Source organism: Danio aesculapii, chromosome 16 (assembly GCF_903798145.1).
Source record: "Danio aesculapii chromosome 16, fDanAes4.1, whole genome shotgun sequence".
Classification (NCBI taxonomy): domain Eukaryota; kingdom Metazoa; phylum Chordata; class Actinopteri; order Cypriniformes; family Danionidae; genus Danio; species Danio aesculapii.
In genome coordinates, this window is record NC_079450.1 from 55423937 (window position 1) to 55441881 (window position 17945).

General features: G+C 35.2%; 1 protein-coding gene across 1 annotated transcript in view; it reads right to left on the bottom strand.

Moving 5' to 3' along the window:
* grik2 (glutamate receptor, ionotropic, kainate 2) overlaps positions 1–17945 on the bottom strand; it is a 309147-nt gene that overhangs the window by 211531 nt on the left and 79671 nt on the right. Inside the window, exons 2-3 of the mRNA XM_056475005.1 lie at positions 3908–4075; positions 1075–1332 (exon numbers count right to left, since the gene is read on the bottom strand). Coding sequence (XP_056330980.1) covers positions 1075–1332; positions 3908–4075 — 426 coding nt within the window. The remainder of the gene's footprint in view (positions 1–1074; positions 1333–3907; positions 4076–17945) is intronic.

The window sequence follows — 17945 nt, forward strand, 5'->3', positions numbered from 1 at the left end:
GACTTTTTTGAGACTTTGAGAATTATTTGAGACTTTCTTTGAGATTTTTTAAAAACTTTGAGGCTTTTGAGACTTCTTTTTGAGACATTTTTGAGACTTTTCACTTCTTCTTTTGAGACTTTTTTGAGACTTTTTTTTTACTTTTGTTGATTGCCAAGTCTAGGCTCAATGTTTTTAAATCCATGTTAAAAACTTTCCTGTTTGACAGAAATTTAAATAAAAGAGTTTGATTTTATTTAATATTTTACTGTCTTTTGTGGTTAAATGTTTTTTTTTATTTATTTAATTTATTTATTTTTTACTTGTTTTTGTCTTTGACTTACACTTGTTGTTTGTAGTTTCGAGTTATTGTGAAGCACATTAGTAAACTTGGGTTGTTTTTGGGTTGTTTTTAACAGTTTAAGTGCATTTAATAGTTTAAGTAAGTGCATAAGTGCTTACAGCTGAAGTCAGAATTATTAGAACTCCAGAATTATTAGCCCCCCTGTTTATTTTTTCCCCAATTTCTGTTTAAATAAAACACATTTCTAAACATAATAGTTAACTCACATCTATTAACTGATTTATTTTATCTTTGCCATGATGACAGCACATAATATTTGACCAGATTTTTTTTTCAATATACTAGTATACAGTGACATTTAAAGGTTTAATTAGGTTAAGTTTGGGTAATTAGGCAAGCCATTGTATAACAGTGGTTTATTCTGTAGACATATATATATATATATATATATATATATATATATATATATATATATATATATATATATATATATATATATATATATATATATATATATATATATATATATATATATATTGATTAAGGGGGCTAATATTATTGACCTTAAAATGTAAAAAAAAAAAATATTTTTTTTATTTTTATGAATGCTTTTATTCTAGCCAAAATAAAACAAATAAGACTTTCTCCGGAAGAAAAAAATATATAATAAATACTGCTCGGTTAAACATCTTTAAAGATTAATAATAATAATAAAAAAATTCAACAGAGGGCAAATGATTTTGACTTCCATTGTAGTGCATAGTGTGCTACAGCAGTAAACTAGCTCTCACCTGTGCTGTCGTCATAAACCACGGTGACCGTTTTCCACTTGAAGAAGTGCACCAGGTCTAAAATGGCCCTGCTGAGGGAGGAGAAGTCGGGGTACAGGTTGACGTAGAAGGAGTCTCGGTTGTCTGACACTTGGTGCTTCCACTTGGTCTGTATGTGTGGCACCCCGAGAGCGTTACAGATGGACTGCACCGCGTTGGCAGAGGAGCTGTGCGAGGGCCCGAAAATGGCAGCCACTCCCAGAGAGAGCTGGTCACAAGCTGGACAAACACAACACACAGTGATGAAGAACTGCTTTAGTCACCTTCTGGATTCTAGTTTATGTGTAAGTAGGCATACACTGAATCTGCGTCACAGAAATACTCAGATTTATTTAATACTGCCCATCATTGAGTATTATCATCATATATATTATATTATACTGCATTATATTATATTAATTATATTATATTATATTATATCATATTATTTTATATTATATTATATTATATTACATTATATTATATTATATTATATTATATTATATTAAATTATATTACATTACATTACATTACATTACATTATATTATATTACATTACATTACATTACATTACATTATATTATATTATATTATATTAAATTATATTATATTATATTATATTATATTATATTATATTATATTATATTACATTATATTAAATTATTTTATATTATATTATATTATATTATATTATATTATATTAAATTATATTATATTATATTATATTATATTATACTGTATTACATTATATTATATTATTTTACTTTGCATGTGCTATATGAATAAACTGATGATAGAGTTTTTATTTTTTGCGTGAACTATCCCTTTAATTTTTTACAATTACAAGTTTAGAAGTTAAAAATTAAGATTTTAGATCTAGATATTATTTTTAGATTTATATTATTTTTGTGTGATAATTTATTTTTGTATTGATTTTTATTTTATTTCATTTATATTTTATTGATATTTTATTTTTGCTTATTAAAATTTCATTTAATTTTATTTATTTTATTTTAAATTTGTGTTAACTGTATTTATTTTATTTTTCTATTTTAATAATTAATAATGGTTTGCAAATTTTTATTATTATTATATTTTATTTCTATTTATTTTTAATTTTATTTAATTGCATTTATTCTACTTTATTTCTATTTATCCTTAATTCTATTTAAATCTATTTATTTTATTTTTATTTTAATAATGGTTTGCTAATTTTATTGTATTATTATTATTAAACTTTATTTCTATTTAATTTGAGTTGTATTTAATTGCATTTATTTTATTTTATTTATTTATTTTTTATTTTATTTAATTCTATTTATTTTATTTTTATCTTTAATAATGCTTGGCTAATTTTATTTTTATTTTATCATTATTTTATTTCTATATATTTAAATTGTATTTAATTGTATTTGTTTTATTTTTATTTATTTGATTTTATTATTTTTATTTTATTTTGATTTTTAATAATCCTTTGCTAATTTTTGTCATGATTTTATTGTATTTCTAATTACTTAAATTTGATTTAATTGTATTTATTTTATTTTTGATTGTATTTATTTTATTTTTACTTTTAATCTTTTAATAATGCTTTGCTAATTGTATTTTTAATTTATTATAATTTAATCTTTTTATTGTATTTATTTCTTTCTTTTTTAATTTTATTTAAGTCGATTGCATTTATTCAATTTATTTTTATTAAAACTTTCATAAAAAGCTTTGCTTATTGTATTTATTTTTTGTTTTATTTTATTGATGTTTTTATTTTATTCTATTTTATTTTTGCAATTGTAAGAATAATAGGTTTGTTCTGATCATTCCATGCTCAGACGGTGGATTAAATGTAATGTTGTTAATAATATAATATATTCACAAGCTGCCAAAAGTGCAGAGCCCAATCCGCAAGTGTAAAGTTACAATGCTGTCCAAAATAATCATTTTTTTGCAACAATGTTAACACTGAGCTCATTTACTGTACTTTTATTACCCCCAGTTTTCTGGCAGAGCCGCTGCGTTTAATTGCATCTTTGTAATCTTTAAATAAAGTGGCATGGAAAGCAGTGCAGTTCCAGTGGCAGCGGCTAATGAAGTGTATAATGATTATAAGAGAATTCAGATGTTTCCCCAGCGTGTAAATGACAGATGACGGCAGCCTGCAGTCCTGTCTCATGGGTATTTACTGAATCACCCCTTCTGAATCATTACCTAAAACCAATCCATTCTCTCTGCATATGCAGCAGAAACACACTTCAGTGAGTTCAGTCTCTCAAATACAGTTGAAGCCAGAATTATTAGCCCTCCCGTATACTTTTTTCTTCAATTTCTGCTTAACAGAAAGAAGATTTTATTCAACACATTTCTAATTATGATAGTTTTAATAACTCATTTCTAATAACTGATTTCTTTTATCTTTGTCATGATGACAGCACATAATATTTTACTAGGTATTTTTCAGGATACTAGTATTCAGCTTAAAGTGACATTTAAAGGCTTAATAAGGTTAAGATCGGGTAATTAGGCAAGCCATTCTGTAATGAAAGTTTGTTAAGTAGACAATTGAAACAAATATAGCTTAAGGGGGCTAATAATATTGACCATAAAATAGTTTTGCAAAAAATTAAGATCTGCTTCCAGCCAAAATAATACAAATTAGACTTTCTCCAGAAGAAAAAAAATATTATGGGAAATACTGTGAGATATTCCTTGCTCGGTTAAACATAATTTGGGAAATATTTGAAAAAGAAACCAAATTACGCAGGAGTAATAATTATTAAATGAATAGTTTTGATTAGACAGGCAGTTGGAGACACTTTACCTTTTCTGGAGGCCTCGAAGCTGTCGTGGATGTTTATCCGCTGGATGTCGTATGTGAGTGTGGTGTTTGGCAGTAAAGTTCTGTTCCTGTTGATTGTATTTAAAGCAAACTTAAAGGCAAGTTCTTCAGCACCTGATGGACCACTTTCGATAGATTCAAATATGCCCCCTGAAGAAAAAAAAGAGAGAGAGAGAGATTCATTCATTCGTTCATTAATTATTCCAGCATACGTTTTATACAGTGGATGCCATTCCAGCCGCAACCCGGTGCTGGAAAACACCCACACACACACACACACACACACACACTTCTGCCAATTTAGGTCATCAATTCCCCTATAGCGCATGTGTTTTGACTGTGGGGGACACCGGAGCACCCGGAGGAAGCCCATGTCAAAACGGGGAGAACATGCAAACTCCACACAGAAATGCCAACAATGCCCAGCTGGAAGTTGAACCAGCAACCTTCTTGCTGTTAGGCGACCACTGAGCCACCAAGAGATGTTAATTAAACTATTTATTTCTAGGCTCAAAATCTACGCATTCAACAATACTAGACGAATATCAAGTATATCACAACATCCCTTCAACTTTAGCATTCAAACAAGAATTAATACAAAAAAAAAACAACAACATTGTCTTTATTGTGCTTCATTATTGAATGTGACACAAAAAAATACCAGTCTGTGTGTGTTTGTGTGTATCTATATGTATGTACAGTGGTCCCGCGTTAAATCGTAATTCTAAAAATAACCTGCGATACGCGAAATCTTCAGAGTAATCAGCTTTTTTTACAAATATTATAGACGTTTTAAAGCTGTAAAACCCCTCACTACATACTTTACACACTTTTCTCAGACAGGCATTAACATTTTTCCTGCAGTCACTGATCCATAAAGCTAAAGCAGACTCCATAATTATGAGGGTCTTGTTGTGGACAATTACAACCCTTTTTGTATCCTTATTGAAGCTGTCGTCCTTATGTTATTTCCTCTTTCTTTATGTTACAAACCGAAGATTTATTTATTCCATAATAGCGCCCTACTGCTGCGTAACTTCTACCTCTTGCATGTCCAGAAGTCCAACTTTTGGGTGCCTTTAACTGTGCAGAATGTTTCATCGACACGATGGGGTTTGTTGGGGAGAAAACTTACAAGAAGTTCAGCACTTCTGTGTCACACTGCTAGCAAATGTGTACATTTGGCAAGCTGAACGCATTCTGTACTGTACAGGAGAAATGACATGAAAGAGAATGATTGACATTAGTCTACAGCCAATCAGGACTTATAACACAATGTGCTGTAAAAATAAAAAGAAAGCATGTCAAATTGCACTAAAGAAATCCACGAAACTGCGAGGCCGCAAAAGGTGAACCGCATTATAGCGAGGGACCAATGTATACACAGTTGAGGGCAAAAATTATTAACCCTCCTGTTAAATATTTATAGTTATATTTAGTGGAGCAAGGAATTTTTCACAGTATTTCCTTCTTCTGATAGAAAAAATATTTTTTCTTCTGGAGAAAGTCTTATTTGTTTTATTTCGGCTAGAATAAAAGCAGTTTTTAATAGTTTTAACAATATTTTCAGGTCAATATTATTAGCCCCCTTAAGCAACATTTTATTCCAATTGTCTACAGAACAAACTGTCATTATAGAATGGCCTGCCTAATAACCCGATTCTAACCTTATTAAGCTAGTTAAGCCTTTAAATGTCACTTTAAGCTGAATACTGGTATCATTAGCCCCCTTAAGCAATATTTTATTTCAATTGTCTACAGAACAAACTATCATTACACAATGGCTTGCCTAATTACCTGAACTTAACCTTATTAAGCTAGTTAAGCCTTTAAATGTCACTTTAAGCTGAATACTAGTGTCTTAATAGATATCTAGTCAAATATTGCGTGCTGTCATCATGACAGGACAACTAGTAAAGATAAAATAAATCAGTTATTAGAAATTAGCTGTCAAAACTATTATGTTTAGAAATGTGTCTATATCAAAATATCTCTGTTAAACAGAACAGAAAAATATTAAAGAATTAACAGTATATATATATAGTGAATATACATCTCCAGACTCCTTCCAGAAGCTCAATCTGCACTACAGCGTCCACTTGACAGGCTGTATATAAATGGATGCCTTTAGTGTCGGGGACTGATGTGTTCTGATTGGCTGGCGAATCAATCAATCAAGCCCAGGGGAGCAGTGAAGCTCAGCGTGCAGAGATTGAAGTGTTTTGCTCGGGTCGGTCAGCAGTTTGGCCCTGTTGACTCACCATATGTCAGACTGGAGCTCCATTCACTGCTTTACTTACACTCACTGGAGGCTCAGGCATTTAAATGACCCCGCAAGACAGTGTAAATAAAGGCTTTACAGTACACAACTCTATACTGTTGTGTTTACACTCAATGTAAGTCAAGAGATGTGATGATTAATGTTAAAACAATGCCTACAGCATGCTTGTAACAGTGTGGAAAAGCAATGTTTCTGATTAAAGGAGACCTATTATGTCCATTTCTACAAGATGTTTTTTTTTTGTGACTGTCGCTTTAAATTCAAATGAGATTGATTGAGTGCTCTTTTCAGAAAAGGGCGGAGTTATAAATGCCTGTGTGTCAGCATAGTGGCAGATTCATAAACAAGACTAAAATCTTATGCTAAAGTGTTTAGAGATGGTCACTAGTGGGTGGGGCTTTCTCTCTCTGATGACACGTACAAAGGGAGAAGTTATAAACATGCAAATATGAGTTTGAGTCACAAAAAGGGTTCGAGTCAAAGCATATAATCTCTCAAATTTAAAGGTATGTGTTAACTGTAATGTAACAATCACCAGCGATCTGACCATCATAGATCACTGGAGAATATTCACATGGACTATCCTTCTTCCTTCATACGGACTACAAGTCCTGTCATGCACCACACACACACACCTGTTCCAAGCCTCCTTTGATTAGACCAGTGGCGTAGACGGGTGTTCAGTTTGCGCGATCATGTCACCTCAGCCTTAACACTTAAAAGTCTGGAATTAAACTAAGAACTTTTAATTTAATTCAAGTGTATTTGTATAGCTCTTTTCACAATCTTCATTGTTTCAAAGCAGCTTCACAAAAGGTGCACATTATTGCACTACAATCAAATTCATAAAAGTTACAGGTTATTAGACACCATGGCTTTATTAGTTACTATATTCTTTAACTAGTACTTTAACTTACTGTAACTAGTAACAAGTAGCTTTTACTAGTTAAAGTGATTATATACAGTTAGTTCCATAAATATTGGGACATCAACACAATTCTAACATTGTTTGGATTAATACAGCAACACAATAGGTTTGAAATGAAACGAACAAGATGTACTTTAACTGCAGACTGTCAGCTTTAAATTCAGGGTATTTACATCCGAATCAGCTAAATGCTGTAGGAATTACAACAGTTAGCATATGTGCCTCCCACTTGTTAAGGGTCCAAAAGTAGCTGAACAGAATAATAGTTTTAAATCAAACTTTCACTTTTTAATACTTGGTTACAAATCATTTGCAGTCAATCACAGCCTGAAGTCTGGAACGCACATCTTGTTTGTTTCTTTTCAAACCCATCGTGTTGGTGTATAGAGCCAAAAATGTAAGAATTGTGTCGATGTCCAAATATTTATGGACCTAACTGTATAAACACAGCTAACCTGCAGTTATATAGTAAATATATGATGTCGTACATGTTCAATGAAGTGTATTAAGTGTGAGAGCTGCAGAATATAAATTTAAATGTTAGCAGATCTCTGTTATTTCTGTCTGATTCCAGCACAAAAGGCTCCAACAGCGTAATGTGAAAGAGATTTTAAGAGTAAAAATAGGTGCAGATGAAGAAAGCAAAATAAATACAGAGCAGTTGGAGCAAATCTCCCTATGCATTTCCTGTAAAAGACAAGATGCTCTGATATATATATATATATATATATATATATATATATATATATATATATATATATATATATATATATATATATATATATATATATATATATATATATATATATATATAAAGAGGAATACAAGATGAAATAATCAAACAATCTGCTCTAGTGGATTCAGAATAATATGAACTAAATGTCTCTTAATTTTTCTGCTTTTTAGGAAATGTGTGTTAACGTTTACAGTGTATCTTGTAAACTCTACCACTACTGGTTAACCTGATCATCATATTCAGTTCAATTCATGTTTATTTTTTATAGCGCTTTTACAACGTAGATTGTCAAAGCAGCTTAACATGGAAGCTCTAGTAAATTGAAACTGTGTCAGTCCAGTTTTCAGAGTTGAAGTTCAGTTCAGTTCAGTGTGGTTTAATTTTTGCTGCTGAAAGTCCAAACACTGAAGAGCAAATCCATCGATGTGCAGCTCTGCAAATTCTAAACCAAGCAAGCCAGTGGTGACAGTGGCTGCAATACTTCACTTTCAATACTTCCCTTTCATTTGAATGCTGATATATTGAGCATAACTTTAAATATGATCATCATAACATTTAATAAAATTATCGAAGGATACAAAACAATGCTGTTTTTGAAAATTATATCTCCAATATACAGATTTTAGACCATGGGTGCTCATATAAAACATTCATTCATTTTTCTTCAGCTTAGTCCCTCATTTATCAGGGGTTGCCCCAGCGGAATGAACCGCCAACTATTCCAGCATATGTTTTTTGCAGTGGATAATCTTAGATCTTGCAGATATTTTTCAAAATACTAGTATTCAGCTTAAAGTGACATTTAAGGCTTAACTAGCTTAATAAGGTTAAGCTTGGGTAATTAGGCAAGCCATTGTATAACAGTGGTTTGTTCTGTAGACAATCCAAAACAAATATTTCTTAAAGGGCTAATAATATTGACCTTAAAATTGTTTTATGCTGCTTTTATTCTAGCCGAAATAAAACAAATAAGACTTTCTCCAGAAGAAACAATATTAAAGGAAATACTGAGGAAAAATCCCTGAATCTGTTAAACATCATTTGGGAAATATTTGAAAAAGAAACAAAACAGGCCAATAGTTTTGACTTCAACTGCATATTCTTGAAATCTCCACTGTATTTTAGCACGGAGTTGTAATTTTGAAGCATACAGGTATGTACAATATTAATGCAATATTGATTTTTCTGCATGTCCACAAACAAAGTTACTAAAGGTCAGAGGTAACAGACACTGGACAGACAACAGGTAACAACTCACTTTCTCCAGAGAAAAATCACACACACACACACACACACACACACACACACACTAAATATCCATCATCCATCATGCAGGCCGATGTCTGACAGTGATAAACTGAGGCTTGTGTGACATAATACATCAGTTTCCTATGGAGAAACATCAGTGGCTCATCAAGCACCTGACCAAAAGCTTCAGTAAATCTGCTTTTTTTCTTATATTCATATCTTTTCACAAGTTCGCCCACTCACAAACGCACAGATCTCAGGAATTATAGAAACACATATTTACAATATAACACTCACAACAGGAACATCCCAACTGGAAAATCAAATACTGACAGGACAATGAGTTTTGACATAATAATCCCAGACAAATGAATTAACTGAACTCAGGGTTACAAATACACAAGACATGAATAAACAGATTTCAAACAGGAGTGTGACAGATGGAGCTACTGAAACTAATGAATGGCGGGAAAACTGAACAAAGGAATCACATGATGTAAACAGAAGCACCTGGGACATCACATGGGACATCACAACAACTACATGAACACAAGACATTCCGAGGTCTCGATTTCTGCTGCCACATTCGGATAGTCGGGTCAGAATTTGGCGCCAACAACATGAAAGCATGGATCCATCCTGCCTTGTATCAATGGTTCAGGCTGCTGGTGGTGGTGTAATGGTGTGGAGGATATTTACTTGGCACACTGTGAGCCCATTAGTACCAACTGAGCATTGTGTTAACGCCACAGCCTACCTCTTCTGATGGCTACTTCCAGCAGGATAACGCACCATGTCAAAAAGTGCAAATCATCTCAGACTGGTTTCTTGAACATGACAATGAGTTCACTGTACTCAAATGGCCTCCACAGTCACCAGGTCTCAATCCAATAGAGCACCTTTGAGTTGTGGTGTAACGGGAGATTTGCTTCATGGATGTGCAGCCGACAAATCTGCAGCAACTGCGTGATGCTATCATGTCAATATGGGGCAAAATCTCTGAGGAATATTTCCAGTACCTTGCTGAACCTATATCACGAAGGATTAAGGCAGTTCTGAAGGCAACCCAGTACTAGTAAGGTGTACCTAATAAAGTGGCCGGTGTGTGTGTATTGTCCATAAAATAAACAAATATAAATGTTAAATTCATGCAGTCTCATTTAATGCACACCAAGCCATGGCCTACTTATGTACAATCTAAAACAATCATACTCCCATTTCCGTCATTCTCCCAGTTTCCTTCCTTCCAAATATTCCTGTGGAAACTACTGTGTACATTTGCATAATTTATTCATGTAAGTACCAAAAACCCAGTTAAACATTTACAGTATGCATTTTCCTCCAGCTGAATATATGCTGCTTTTCATCAGACGTGAAGATCTTTCCAGATTTCACAGAAATGCATAGAGATTACAGGTTGTTTCATCATTGCCGTAACCTAACGCACAGACTTCAGAACCTACTGTACTGTAAAGTCCCTAAATAGTTAACACTCTGAAAATCAGATAAGATTCACAGACGGTGGATTCGAAACTAAAGATTCGTATAGGTTTCAAAGCTTCATGAAGCGCTTCAAAAGCAGCCATAGCTACAGATGAGGAGCATTTCATTCTAAAATTCTGTAAATGGCAAATGTAAACCACCGCTCCTACTGCACCAGACCTGGTCTGAGCTGGGATAGAACCTACGATTCTTTGAATGAGAGTCGGTTGCTCTAACAAGGAGGCTAAAGACTAGCATCTGTCGCTAGAGCACCTTTAGAGGTAAGAGGACTGAGGTTTACCTGCATAGCATTTTGCTAACTGGCCTCCATTACACTCACCCCCATCCCGGACGAGCCCCCACAGGTAACCCAGTGGCTCAACTGCACCCAACCTGGTCTGAACTTGGATCGAATCTGTGATTCTTTGTATGGGAGTCAGTTGCTCTAACAAGGAGGCCCAAGGCCATGGCCTCTAGGGTCTGCCACTAGAGCACATTTAGAGGTCAGAGGAGTAAGGTTTACCTGCCTAGCACTTCGCTAGCTGGCCTCTGCTACACTCACCCCCTAAACCTCACTCCCATCCCGGACGAGCCCCCGAGTTTAACCAACCGGTCCTACTACACCCAATCCGGTCTGAGCTGGGATCTAACCCACCGGACCTAGTGCATCAAAGCTGGTCTGAGCTTGGATTGAATCGGCGATTCTTTGCATGGGAGTCGGATGCTCTGACAAGGAGGCTCAAGACCATGGCCTCTAGCGTCTGTCGCTAGAGCACCTTTTGAGGTCAGGGGAGTGAGGTTTATCTGCATTGCACTTCGCTAGTGGCCTCCGTTACACTCACCCCTCTAAACCTCACTCCCATCCCGGACAAGCCCCCTAGTGTATCCCACTAGTCCTAATGCACCCAACCCATTCTAAACTGGGATCAAACCTGTGCTTCTTTGCATGGGAGTCGATTCCTCTAACAAGGAAGTTCAAGACCTTGGCCTCTAGCATCTGTCGCTAGATCACCTTTAGAGGTCAGAAGAGTGAGTCTTACCTGCATAGCACTTCGTTACTGGCCTCTGTTACTCTCACCCTCCTAAACCTCACTCCCATCCCGGACGAGCCCCCGAGTTACCCAACCAGTTCTACTACACCCAACCCGGTCTGAGCTGGGATCAAACCTGCAATTCTTTGCATGCGAGTTGGTTGCTCCAACAAGGAGGCTAAAGATCATGGCCTCTAGCATCTGCATATAAAGCAGGAATGATAGAACAGAAAATTTGATCAGTTTTAAAACCCTAACTATTCCAAATGTGGCTAACCTTGCCATCATCGCATGCCCATTGCATACCTGATCACCCCACTCCGCACAAGCTGTGATATATTTATCACACAGCAGCTACATAATCAATGCTAACACAATACATCCACTTCTGCATCCGCAGGGAACACTTGCTTACAGCCGAGCAGCAGAACAGCTCAGAGGAAATTAGTAAAGTAGCGGCCATCGTCCCGTCTGAGGGAAACGAGACTGTCATTTATCATCTAACTCGATCAATCGCTGTGACCACAGTGGGCTTGCCTACAAAAACTGATCAATATCATACAAGAAAATGAACTTTAAAGACTCCATGAAATACAAAAAGTCGTGAGTTTTAATTTCATGCCTGTTAGCTCTGAGGGCATCCACTCACATGCTGAAAAAAAAGAGGGTTTTTTTTGTAAACAAGTATTAAGTAGCTTTGCCATGCACTTAAAAATGATGTGTGCTGTTTGTTTAAACTACTTATTTAAAATGAGCTGAAACAACACAAATCTTGAGGTCGTTGGAGGGACAACTGAATTATTTTATGTTCAATCCACCTAAATACATTCATTCATTTCCCTACGGCTTAGTCCCTTATTTATCAGGGGTCACCACAGCAGAATGAACCACCAACTACTCCAGCATATGTTTTAAGCAGCAGATGCCCTTCCAGCCGCAATCCAGTACTGGAAAACACCCAGGCACATTCACACACATACACTATGAGCAATTTAGTTAATCAATTCCCCTATAGCGCATGTGTTTGGACTGTGGGGGAAACCGGAGCACCCGGAGGAAACCCACGCCAACACAGGGAGAATATGCAAACTCCACACAGAAACGTCAACCGTTGCAGCCGAGACTCGAACCAGCAATCTTCTTGCTGTGAGGCAACAGTGCTAACCACTGAACCACCGTGCCGGCCCATTTGAACTCATATTGTATTACAGTGACTTAAAACAGCTTGCGTACCTTATAAAATTAAGTTAGAATATGATTAACTTAGTTAAATGAGTTACAATTAACTAAAAACAAAGGTTGTAATAACTAAATGATCACTTTTTTATACTGTTTTTTTTTTTATTAAAATTTGAGGTGAATATGGACCAAATGAAACATTAAGTTAAAATTGAATCGAAAATAATTACAATTTTGAATCAAGTTTGTTCATATTTGACCCTAATTTGAATCTTTGTGCAATTTTACTGTAAATAAAAAGACATGCAATTTTAATAAACCGTATTTGTGTTACTTTAACTTAAGTTAATCAAGTTTCAACTATTTTAGTTTAGTTATAAATAGTTTAATTAAATATTTTTGCCAGTTTGATCGACGAAAGTTCAAATGACTTGGCAAAAATACTGTATTAACACTTACAGCAGCATTTAGTATTTACAAAATTATACGCATATGTTTACTGTAAAATATACAGTAATTTTCACAGTGCAACTTTAAAATACAGTAGCATACTGCATTACTATCCTACAGTAAAATTCAGTTCATATTACAGTAAAATACTGTGTAATTAACAAAAACCATTAACAGTGCAAATTGTAAAAAATCTGAAATATTTACGGTAAAAATGGCAGCGGTGGTTGACAGAGTTTTACTGTTAGAAATACAGTAGGGATGTAAAATAAATTTCCAAAATATTACAGTAAATTAGCGCATTTATACAATTCGTCATAAACCAATGTTTTGAAGTTCTAACATCTACACAGCATAGCTTTGTTACACTCAACTTCTACACGAGTAGAGAAACATAGTAATACAATATATACAGTAGAGGCTGCTCAGAACTGTACACACAACTACTAAACACCATCATGATAATACACACGACACTAAAGTAATGCAATCAACATCAACAGCCTGAGGTATCGAGACATTTGTGCTGCCCATTACATTACAAACCACAGGAGAGGGGGAATTCTTCAGCAGGATAGCGCTCCTCATACTTCAGCCTCCACATCAAAGTTTCTAAAAGCAAAGAAGGTGCTCCAGGATTGGCCAGCCCAGTCACCAGACATGAACATTATTAAGCATATCTGGGGTAAAAAGAAGGAGGAGGTGTTGGAGATGATAATAATCTTGATGAACTCTGGGAGTCCTGCAAGAAGGCTTTCTTTGCCATTCCAGATGACTTTATTAATCAGTGATTGGAGTCATGTCAGAGATGTATGGATGCAGTCCTCCAGACACAATATTCATTCTGTTTCCACTGCAGCATGAGCACATATTCTATACTGGACATTGTTGAAGGTTCAGTGAGCAGACTTTAGTCTAAGCAGAGTCAGACCTTACTGTCCTAATCAAATCATTAATAATCAAGACATGATCAGATTTTATTTTGGTAAAATAAGCACAATATTTAGGACTTTGCCCTTCATATAAGCCACTTCTGATACCAAATGATCGACTAGAAGTCACGTTATTATGTGTTGTTCCTAAAACTTGGATAGGCGACAAGACTTTTGTCAGGTAGTGTATTTATTACGCAATACTGTTAACCAGGTTACATATTATTACTGTAGCAGGTTTACATTATTTTCACCACTGATATTTTCATACAGTGTGGTTTGTTTGCTACAGTAGTTGCTACAGTTGTTCTGTGCTAGTGTGAAGAGGCCATGTCGAGCAGTTGAATTTGCAGTAGTAACTTTATCTTGGGAGACATAAGAGGATTTTAAAGGGGAGTGTGAAATCTCATCTGCATAAATGTTGATTCATGTTGGTTTTATCACAAGTACAACCCCTCACTTTTACAGCTTATTGAAATGTGCTGAGACATGATAGCAGAACGTCTGCTGGTGTAAGAAGGATCGCTTTTCCTAGAAACACGATGCTGTTTTATGGATGTTGATGTCCTCACATGGGTGGCACGGTGGCTCAGTGGTTAGCACGATCACCTCACAGACAGAGGGTCGCTGGTTTGAGCCTCAGCTGGGTCAGTTGGCATTTCTGTGTTGGAGTTTGCATGTTCTCCCTTTGTTGGCGTGGGTGTTTCCTCCGGGTGCTCCCGTTTCCCCCACAGTCCAAACACATGTGCTATAGGGGAATTGATGAACTAAATTTGCCATAGTGTATGAGTGTGTGAATGTGTATGGGCATTTCCCAGTACTGGTTTGCAGCTGGAAGGGCATCCGCTGTGTAAAACGTATGCTGGAATAGTTGGCGGTTCATTCCACTGTGGCGACCTTTGAAATAAAGACAAAGCCGAGGGAAAATGAACAAATGAATGAATGAATGAATTAATGTCCTCACATGCTATCTATCTTAACCAGCAATATTTAGGAAATGAACCAGACTGGAAAGCCCTGCTATATTTTCTTTTTGTTTAAATAGCTCTACAGCATCAAGCCAGGAGTAATTGCCTGGTCCAGCATGGAAATTAATTCATTTATTCACCAGGGCAGGGTCAGAAAATACATAAACGGTCAGGAACTCCACTTGAACTGGAGATAATTACAGGATATGAAAGGTATTCGCTCCTCCAGGCCCGCTCCGGAGGACATTCAGATTGCTCACAGGTAGATTTTTTTTTGTTTCACAGCTCTCAGAAACAGTGTTGAATTATCAAAGACATATTCATTGACAGATGTTTTCTTCTAAAAATCATTCTGTGACATAAACATAGAGTATAAATATGAGTAATACATATTGACATTACAGTATATAGAAATCTCTGACCAGAGATTCTAATAATGTATCTGATAATGTTATTAATTATGATTGAGTGCATATTAATTTTAGAATATATGTATTTGCAGGCTTTATCTCTCTTTATCTCAGTTTTAAGGAGATAAAAAATAATATACACTCACCTGCCACTTTATTAGGTACACCTGTCAAACTGCTCATTAATGCAAATTTGCTAAATGACTAAATGTAAATGTAAAATGTAAATGTAAATTTCTAATCCGCCAATCACATGGCAGCAACTCAATGCATTTAGGCATGTAGGCATGTTCAAGACGATCTGCTGCAGTTCAAAGCGAGCATCAGAATGAGGAAGAAAGGGGATTTAAGTGACTTTGAACGTGGCATGGTTGTTGGTGCCAGATGGGCTGGTCAGAGTATTTCAGAAACTGCTGATCTACTGGGATTTTCACGCACAATCATCTCTAGGGTTTACAGAGAATGGTCCGACAAAGAGGAAATATCCAGTGAGCGGCAGTTCTGTGGGCGCAAATGCCTTGTTGATGCCAGAGGTCAGTGGAGAATGGCCAGACTGGTTCCAGCTGATAGAAAGGCAACAGTAACTCAAATAAGCACTCGTTACAACCGAGGTCTGCAGAAGAGCATCTCTGAACACACAACACGTCCAACCTTGAGGCGGATGGGCTACAGCAGAAGCTGACAAATCTGCAGCAACTGCGTGATGCTATCATGTCAATATGGACGAAGGAATATTTCCAGAACCTTGTTGAATCTATGCCACAAAGGATTAAAGCAGTTCTGAAGGCAAAAGGGGGTCCAACCCAGTACTAGTGAGGTGTACCTAATAAAGTGGCCGGTAAATGTATATAGAGAGAGATGAGAACATTAGGGAAACATTCTTATAACATTAATACAACATAGATAGAATGTCAGGAAAACAATGTTGTAGTAGTAGTAGTAAAACAATGTTGTTGATTTTTAACGGAATTTTACAGACTTAAAACCTTAAGCATGCTAATTAAGTATGCAAGATCACTAATTTAGTTATGCAAATATTCCCATAACATTTAATTTCGTACTGAATAACCAAACATTTACAGAAATCAAGGTTATTATAATGATCACCAGCAAACTAACCCTGATAGATCGCTAAAGAACATTCACTATTACCCGAACTACAAATCCTGTCATGCACCACACACTCACAACTGTTCCGGTTCTTCTTTGATTACACACAGCTGGAAGCTGCTCAAAGACGGATTAAATGGACCATATAAACAGCACACAAACACACTTGTTGTCTTGTAACACTACGAATCATTCTCTTGTCTTGACTCGTCTAGCCTAGCAGTGTTTTGACCACTTGTCTTGTTTTGATCCCTTGCACTGACCATTTACCTGTTTGTGACCACAATTCTGGATTATCTGTATGTATCTGTTTACCCATGTTTTGACTATTGCCCGCCTGACTAATCTTGTAAGTAAAGTACTGCACGTCGATCCTCAGCCCTGTTTTCTAGCCCCGTTGTGTTACAGATATTAAGCGCATGTTGTAAATGTTTTAGTACTTTTCAGCATCAAGCAAAATTTACAAAAACATACAATTTGTATCTGTAAGTCATTAAAAATAACAAATTACAAAAAAATTAAGTACAAAGTAGGATCAACAGTAACTTATTGTAAACCAATTACAGCAAAAATACTGTATTTACAAGTACAGCACCATTTATTTAGCTGTATACAGTTGAAGTCAGAATTATTAGCCCCCCTGAATAATGACCACCCCTGTTTATTTTTTTCCCAATTTCTGTTTAACGGAGAGCAGATTTCTTCAGCACATTTCTAATCATAATAGTTTTAATAACTCATTTCTAATAACTGATTTATTTTCTCTTTGCCATGATGACAGTAAATAATATTAGACTAGATATTCTTCAAGACACTTCTATACAGATTAAAGGGACATTTAAAGGCTTAACTAGGTTAATTAGGGTAACTAGGCAGGTTAGGGGAATTAGACAAGGTGGTTTGTTCTGTAGAAAATCGGGGTGAAAAATAGCTTACGGGGGTAATAATTTTGACCTTAAAATGGGTTTTAAAAAATTAAAAAACTGCTTTTATTCTAGCCAAAATAAAACAAATAAGACTTTCTCCAGCAGAATAAATATTATCAGACATACTGTGAAAATTTCCTTGCTCTGTTAAACATGAATTGTGAAATATTTAAAAAAGAAAAAAATTCAAAGAGAGGCTAATAATTCTGACTTCAACTGTATGTGTTTACAGTATCATTTAACTTTACTGTAAAATATACAGTCATTTCGACAGTGCAACTTTAAAATACAGTAACATACCGCATTACTGTCCTACAGTAAAATACTTAGTTAAATACC